General features: G+C 39.3%; 1 protein-coding gene across 5 annotated transcripts in view; it reads left to right on the top strand.

Moving 5' to 3' along the window:
* mpp7a (MAGUK p55 scaffold protein 7a) overlaps positions 1–8,719 on the top strand; it is a 67,073-nt gene extending 58,354 nt beyond the window's left edge. For all 5 annotated transcript variants that reach the window (XM_082545475.1, XM_082545476.1, XM_082545477.1 and 2 more), the window contains 6 exons: positions 291–461; positions 912–992; positions 1,972–2,065; positions 2,751–2,859; positions 4,457–4,600; positions 7,344–8,719. In XM_082545475.1, the coding sequence (XP_082401601.1) occupies positions 291–461; positions 912–992; positions 1,972–2,065; positions 2,751–2,859; positions 4,457–4,600; positions 7,344–7,523 (779 nt within the window). In that variant the 3' untranslated portion in view covers positions 7,524–8,719. The remainder of the gene's footprint in view (positions 1–290; positions 462–911; positions 993–1,971; positions 2,066–2,750; positions 2,860–4,456; positions 4,601–7,343) is intronic.

Consider the following 8,719-nt stretch of genomic DNA (forward strand, 5'->3'; position numbering starts at 1 on the left):
CTGTGTTATTTTAGTGAGTGTGTCAGCGGGTGCAAGAGGAGAGAGGGACTGTATTTTGGATGATGATAGACCTATGATGAGTTTTCACCTGTTTGATGTCACCTGGGGAAAGTAATGTTTGTGTGGAGGTGTTTGCCAAGATCCTGAAACAACTATAAATTGAAGTCCACAGTATTTGTATGTGTACATACGGTTGTGCTGGATTTTACACTACTGACAAAGAATTTTCTTTTTTTGTATTGATTGATCTGTTTCTTCTGTCTCCTCTTTTGGCTCATGCTGACCTCCAGCTGGGTTCAGGAGAAGCTTTCGCCTCAGCAGGAGAGACAGAAAGACCACCAAGTCCATGTACGAGGCGAAGAAGAGTGAAATGTACGACATGGCTGACGTGCCCACATACGAGGAAGTCGTCCCGTACCGCAGGCAAAGGGGAGACAAACACAGGCTGGTGGTGCTAGTAGGTGAGTAAAGAGAAATTTAAGTTCTCAAACTCTGATGTCGCTGCTTACCTCACACACTGTTGCTGTTAGGATACCGAATTTAATGAAAATCCTCACCTTCAATCTCATTGTCACATAGAGACGACAGAAACAATAAAGGTGGCCCAGCTCTGCAAGAGAGAAGCTGAATATTATGTTTCTCTATCATCTGTTCCTAAGAAGTGAATATGAATAACCAGAAAGTAACTTTAGATCTTTTGGATACAAATTTTCATTAGTTCATCATTTGATCCTATTAGACATTTGAATTTATATTCTCATCATTAGTGTTTGAGGTCTTGAGTTAACCTCGGCAACTCTAACCACCAAGTACAGACGAAAGAAAGTTTGAATGTCTCATATCATGTTATGGATGTGATAATAACGTGATGAGGAGTTTGGCAGAGTTTATAATTAGATGTTTGTGTGTAGGACCCACAGGTGTCGGCTTGAGTGAACTGAAGAAGAAACTGTTGATCTCTGACCCCCAGCACTTCAGTGTGACCATTCCACGTAAGTGTCCTGTAAAAGAGACATTGGGTGTCAGTGTGACTACCTGTGTAAATAAAGGTTAAATTAAAAAAAAGGAAAAAAGATAACTTCACTCTTCTGATTTAAGCCCACCAAACTTTGGCTGAACAGTACAGTTCATTTGTCTTTCGCTCTGCATATTTCTTTGTTCTTATCTCTGCGTCTTATATGTGAATGTGTGCTTTATACTAGTTAATAGAATAGAAGTTAATTCGCTGACCATTAAATGTGGTGTTCCCAACAATCTCTTTTCTCTTTGTTTCATCCCAAAGAAACCTTTAAACATTTGTGTGCCGAAACTAAAGTTTCTGTCTTTCTTCCGTTCTGTGCTTTATCTTGAATTGAGGATGCAACATAAATGAAATAAAATAAAATGTAATAAAAACGTGGCTGTATTATTCTCACTGTTCTCACTATTTGAAATATTTCTTTACATAGAGAGATTTTTTTAATTATTGAAAAAAAAAACTTTTATAACCAAGTTTTATGACTTTATTGTCTTCCCCCAGCCAAAGTCTGACACTTGAAATGTCCCCGGTATTAAAATCCCATTGGCGTGGCCTTTTTCTCTCCACACAGCCTGTTAATTGTTCTCAAATGTGACCTGTGCTGCTGTTGTTTAATAGAGCCCAGACAGTCTGATTCAGACCCGTATAGGAAACGTATGGCACAGGTCCTGGCTCTCATTGAGAGGAAGGAGAATCGGAAAGTGTCTCGTCTCGCTCTTTTTGAATGTTTGATCGCTGCCAGTGGACACATGGATATGTTTAACACTTGCTGTTGTTTCGGGTTAAGCCCAAAAGTGTTGCTTCTTTTTGTTAATTTGAAAACCGGAGCTTTGGAGACCACCGGCTCTCTCTCTGTCTCTCTGCTTGTTGCACACAAGGAGCATTGCACTATTCATTGCAATGACTCACAGGCATCACTCCCTCTCTTTCCATCTTCATCTTCTTTCACTCAGACACCAGTCGACCCAAGAAGAACCAGGAGACCGATGGTGTGGATTACCACTTCATCTCCAAGCAGCTCTTTGAGACGGACATCCAAAACAACAAGTAAGCAAAACTGATGAATTCAATCACAACACACATTCAGACTTTATGCAGCAGAGATGAACAATTGATATTCATACTCTGGCCAAAACAAAAGTACTTTTTCCCTGGGAAAAAAAAGAGAACAACTTTTTTGGATATCCTGCTGTGTGTAGATTATATGTTTGTACGTCTCTATTTCAAACGGCCTTTCTTTAATGTTTACTACAATGGAGAGAACAATTCTGAATTGTTTTGGTTTATCACCATTTCTCAAAACTCTAATCTCAGAAATCACAGTGATTGTAGAAAATTAATTATAAAAATGAAAGTTGAAAGTTGCTGTTTAAAAAAAAAATCCTGCTCTTATGAGGATATATAAAAAAATCTTAAAAGCACAAATTAACATATCTAATACAGTGGAAAAAGGTTTGTTTGTTTTATGTAAACTAGTTTAAAAATGTCCTCCTGATGCTCATTTCAAGATCTATATTTTCTTTCTTGGACAATATATGCAGTTAAAAATAATCCTTGTCTCGTCACAGTCTAAAAGAACCTCTTTTAGCTCAGGTACAAGGCCTGAGCTTTAACTCAGATTACAGTAATTACTCTTCTAAAAACTGACATAATTATTTGAAACTTTGTCCATGTGTCCATCCAAAGATGTGCGTTCGTGCTTTTTCTCATCACTCTTCTTTTCATGTCTCAGGTTCATTGAGCATGGCGAGTACAAAGGGAATTTCTACGGCACAAGTCTGGACTCGATACGTTCAATCCTCTCAAAGAAGAAAGTGTGCCTGCTGGATGTCCAGCCTCATGTGAGTGACACCTTCTTTCTCACCATCCCTGTACTGTATTCTTAGCCTGTTTTGGAAACTACCTGTCTCAGAAGCAGATCGCCCTGTTACTTTATTTGAAGATTTCCTCTTTGGCTTATGTCACCATAAACCTCCACAGTAATGCCATTTCTCAGTTATTGACCAACTGAGTGAATGATGGAAGCTGTTTCCCAGTGGTTCCGCTGCTGCCTCTCCATTAAGTTTTTTATCCATCTTGTTGTGAGTTGTGGGTCTTGACCCACTGCTATTAGCATAGCAAGAAGGTCAGATGATCATGCCAGAACCAGACACCAGACACCACCTCTAATCAAATCTCATCTCTCTCATACCTCTGAAGGGCCTTTCACATTGGGCGCACCTACCACGAGCTGGAGCGAGTGGCCTAAAATTTGTCTTGCAGTGGTTGTTGCGCTCTTGTACGTCGAAAACTCGATGGACCAGCTATTTCTCATCCATAAAAAAGAAAGCTTTGGCACTGTCCCCACAAGTGAACACTTGTGTTGTTTCCTCCCAAAGTCTCAGTATGCATGTCAACTTGTGTCATGAAGTTTGTTGAACTCGGAAACACACACAATCAACTTTTCCTCCTTGTTTTCATTCATTGTGTGGTTGAACTTAGTAGGGCTGTTTGCTTCGTTTCTGTTGGTCGTGCGACGGTACGTCGCAGCAGTCAAAGTTTAACCAAGTTTAACCCAGTTAAACGTTGACCCTTGCATGCAAGAGTACTCTTACCGGCGCACTTGCTCTTTAAAACTGTTATTGAGTGGCGCAAGCAATAGAAACAAATGGGTTTCAGAGCTCTGCACTTGCCATATCCTATGTGAAAGGCCCTTGAGGTACCAGATTGGCATGTTATTTCAGAAAACTGTCACCACAAAGAAGAGACAGACACAAAGATCAGGCATAAATAAAAACATATATATCCTCCACTATCTTCCAAAAGAATTTAAAAGCTGTGATGAGTTAGTGTGAGTAGTCTTTATCCCTCAGATTGGTGTTTGTGAGTCATTTTTAAATGACAAAAACTATAAACATGATTTCAAAGTTCTAGATTCACTCAGAATGATGGGAAGTCATCTGCTCTGTGGTCATTATTAATTGTTCTGTCCAACTAATAAGTCATTTATGCAAAGACTTCTTCATTCTAGAGAGGTCAATAAGTTAAAAGGTAATTTAAGATTTAATGCTTCAGCAAAACAGAAATATATTCGGTTTACAATGAGAGAATGGAAGAAAAGCCTCAACTTTTCATGTCTGAGGAACTTAAGGCAGAAAATGTCTTTGCTTAAAAATAGAAGGAAGATTTTAATTTTTAATATCTTCTCGATTGGAAATCAGCAGACTGAATCTGTTAAACTGGACTTTGTGACAACCCCATAATCCAGTTCATATCACTATTACAAGTGGACCATGAATTGGCAACCTTTTTTTTTTCAGGATTATATTTTTAAACGTTTTGTCTATTAATTTTTTCACAGTCTGTTTATACCATACGTGACACACTTTGTGATTACGTCTTAATGTGCTGCCAAATGCCTAACTCCTTTTTCTCTGCATCCACTTTTATTCTTTTCAGCTAATAAAGCATCTTCGAACAGCAGAGTTTAAACCTTTCGTTGTGTTCGTGAAGCCCCCGACCGTCGACAGACTGAGAGAGACCAGAAAGAAAACCCAAATTATATCAGGCAAAGACGACAAGGACTCCACCAAACCCTTCACGGTAAAAACTTATTTCTAGTGTGTGGGTTGTACATGGCTGATAGTTTATATCGTATGTTAATCAGATATTACCTCCCTGCTTAAGTTGAGATAGAAAAGCAAGAGGAAATTGTTACTGTGTAACTGTGACTTGGTCGGGTTTAAATGTATCTTTCTCTCTGTCCACACGACCTGTTTTATGTGATTTGTTCTGATGTATTTTTTGCTTGAGGTACATCGTGGTGCTTGGTTGATTCAAACAGATGTTTTCAAAGTGCAGCCTTGGGGCAAATGGCCGTTCTGAAGACCAACAAGGAACGAATACAATCCTGTACATTTCATTCAAGCACGGTTCACGTGATACTGTGAAATAAAAATATTTCTCTTCAGTTTCAACAGCTCTATTTGAGCTAATATAGCAGTTAAACCTTCCTAAAGTTGTCAAATCAAGCATAGCATTACTTCAGGCAGGACATGCAGTCAAATTAAGCTGCAATTCCAGCAGATCTTAATTCCACGTCAGTTGATGACTCCACTGATACATTTCTAGTCATAGCTCTATCAACTCTATACTGACACCAGAATGGACCATAGAGAAATTACAAACTGGTACAAATTAATTTCCCAAACACAACCCCATAAAAATTAAAAGCCTGGTAGTCAGACCCGATCTGAAATGACCTGAAAATAAGCAGTCTCTGGCAATTATATTACGATGAACTACAAGTCACACACATGCAATCTGCAGTGATACAGTCACAGGACTTTAGTTGACCTCTGTAGAACAACTGGCAATATTTCAGGGCTTCTGGTATAGGCAGCAGACATCTGAGCCAAAGGGGTCATTGTTTAGGAATGTAGAAAACTTTTGAAAGCTAATAAAAAGCTAATTTGTCATCAGTCGATAGCCAGTGGTTTCATTTCCACATGTGTTGATTTACCTTTAACTCACATGTCAAATCAAAAGGTCAAACATTACTCTGTTTAAAAAAGTTACAACACATATGCCCAGAGCTGATAGTTAGTCAAGTCATATTCACACAAAATATAATAGGATCCGACTTATTGAGGCATAATTTAGTGCATTTATGGGTAATAAGTGTTGAGGAAAATGCTAGAGTACAATACACTTTCACCTAGAACATGCAGTGAATTTATGGTTGAAGGTCAGCTTGTTAAACCTTGATACAGACACAGCATCAGCTTATATTATTCACACAGGTAAACATAATTCTGTCTCAGTCCGCTCCTTATTTCCCAGCTGGGTCTTGAGAACAATAAGCTTTAGTTGTCAGAAGCAATCTGGTTGTGAACAGTCTGTTGCAGTTTTAACGTCCCTTTATTAGCTTCTGTTATTCTCTCATGTAATACAAATATACTTCTATAAAGCTGTGTGACAGCGGGCTGTATTTCAACCAGCTAACAAACAAAGTCTCTGTGTAAATGTTTATGTACACTGACAGACCCAAACCCATCTTATATTTACTATTAAATGAAGGGAAGCTGTTGTTGGGCAAGTCGTCCCAGACATTTTCAATCCAACGCTAGCTGTATTTTTCTTTGCAAGAGACAGGTCTGCTTTAATGATAAAGGCCGAGGAACAGTCGTCTCATTGTTTCAGTCGAGCTGGCTGGAAGCGTGATGTGAATACAAGCAAAACAATCTGATGTAATGCAAAATCCCAGCTGTAATGTGGTTAGCATAGAAACTGGCACCCAATCTGAAAGAACCACAGGCATTTCAAAGTGATTTGAGGAAATCTCTTTGGTTTCTGACACTTTTTTAAAACGCAAAGACAGGTGGGTTTTATTGGCACAACAAAGCAGGTGTCCAGCAGAGAACGTGGTTGCTTGTAAAAGAGGATACTGAGGCTGACACGTGCTGCTTCATGCCACTGAAATGCGTAAAGATTTATAGTCCTGTAAGGTAAAAGCAACAAATGTATAAAGGCTACAAATAAAAGAATTACAATAAAAACAGAGGGAACGTTCACCTAAACTGTGACTCAGTATTTAGTTGCTGTGCAATGAAATTTATCTATGCTGTTACAAAGTACTTAAACAGGCACAAGATGCTACATAACTTCTTGTGGAAATTAGGCCACCTAGTGGGAATAAACGAGTCCCGGGTGTGCTTTTTCTCAAGTTTGGTCCCCCAGAAGAGGCATCATCCTAAACCAATCTTTTCTTTTTAAGTTCTCTGATTTTCTATTCATCTTCCAAACCCAGCTTGCTGTTCCTTAAACGGCTTCCTGCTCAGATTAATGTTCTTGTTGGGCAGACAAAAACACAGCTAATCCATTATGAAGCAGAAACCACCAGAAACATTCTGAAGGAACTGCTGGCAAAAGTCCCTGTAAGAGACAGCTTCATCATGACAACGTGTAAAAGCAAAGCTGTCAATTCATCCGTGGATCTATGTCCCTCCCCTCATCTATGGTCATGAACTTTGGGTAGTGATTGAAAGAACGAGATCACAGATACAAGCAGCGAAAATGAGCTAAAGTCCAATTTAAAGTTAAGTGTTCCCAGTAAAAACACAGCACCCTAACCTACCAAGAGATACCTGGGCTCATTTAGAAAGGCAGTATTTACTTGAATGATAAATGATAAAATAAGTTCTCCAAAAGTTGATTCTGTTCATCTGGACGTAGCGTTCTCAGTGGGAGAAACGTTTCATCAGTCACTTGGACGACTGACGAAAGAGATTTTATTCGTTTTGTGTTTTTAACTTCCATCTATTTTGTCTCTTCCCTCTTTTCCCAGGAGGAAGACTTTCAGGAGATGGTGAACACGGCCCAGACAATGGAGACTCAGTACAGCCATCTCTTTGAGATGGTTATAGTCAACGACAACCTCGATGTTGCCTTCAGCGAGCTGCAGTTGGCACTAAAGAAAGTGGAGACAGAGACACACTGGATTCCAGTCAGCTGGACTCACTCCTGAGAGACATACTGACTGTAAAAGGAGAAAAGGGAAGCGCTTTGACAAAAATATGCAGGTTTTCTATCTTTTTAAAAAAATATTTGCCAGGGACGGTGTTGGGAAGTAAATCAGGAATAAAACAGTGCCTGGCTGCTGTGTCGCCATACCTGAACTGCATCGAGCTAAAAATAAGCTTCTGCCTGGGATCAGGTTGGATTTAGACCTCAGCTGTGGTCTGGAAGCTCCAGGTCTGACCAGATGTGATCAGGTTGTGGCTGCAGGCTTCTTTCCAGAATCTAAGACTTTGACATTGATCAGGGTCTCAGTCTGGGTCACACATCCATGGCCACAACTTGGAGCGCCTTGGTCCAAACCGGAACGTGGAGCGAGCTTGGAGCATCGTAGCACCAGCAGTCCTGCCAGCACATCAGTAAACCGGCCAAACAGGACTCCTTTAGTGGTTTTATAACATTAGACCATTAGAAACCAAAGGGATTGATGTATTTCTTCTTCGTGGACAACTTACATGTGTTTGTCTGTAAAAGAGCACAGCACCAGGGCAAAGAGGAGAAAGGAAAACATACTTGCCTTCTGTCTTACTAGACTTTTGTACATCTAAAATCTTCCATGACTGTTATTCCAAGCAAAACACTGTCAGGTACACTTTTGAGAAAGGGCAATAAGTGTAATTTTATTTAAAAGAAATTAATATATTTTCTAATATCTGCTTGTAGTCCTTTTTATGCATTTTATATACATTTATGACTTTAATATGATCTTAGCTGTAGCCATCTCTGTGACAGCCTCTTTTTACTAGAAGCATTTTTTTCTCTCAATCTAGCATTTTTTTGTTCGTCACCCTAGTTTAGTTTTTTGGCTCTGTCAGCTCTACTTGGCTTTATTTGGCTCTATTATCAGCACTGCTACAATTCTCCTAGCTCCAGATTTTGCTCTCTTGTTGATTCTGGGACAAGCTGACCTCCTTTAAATTAAGGGGAGACTATAATTCCAGCTACATTTTTATTCACCAGAATTCACACAAAAACAATCCATATTTTATTTATTTATGCTTTGGGCTGTTGTTTTGTTTTGTTTTGTTTTTTAACTTCCTGCTCCTTAAAAGTATACTTTCTTTGATTGGTTGCCCCTCACCTAGCCTGTGCAAACAGAAACTAGTGCTCGTATGCACTGCCTCCCAGAGATGACCTTTTGCATAT

Source organism: Aulonocara stuartgranti (genome assembly GCF_965226115.1).
Source record: "Aulonocara stuartgranti genome assembly, chromosome: 9".
NCBI classification, from domain to species: domain Eukaryota; kingdom Metazoa; phylum Chordata; class Actinopteri; order Cichliformes; family Cichlidae; genus Aulonocara; species Aulonocara stuartgranti.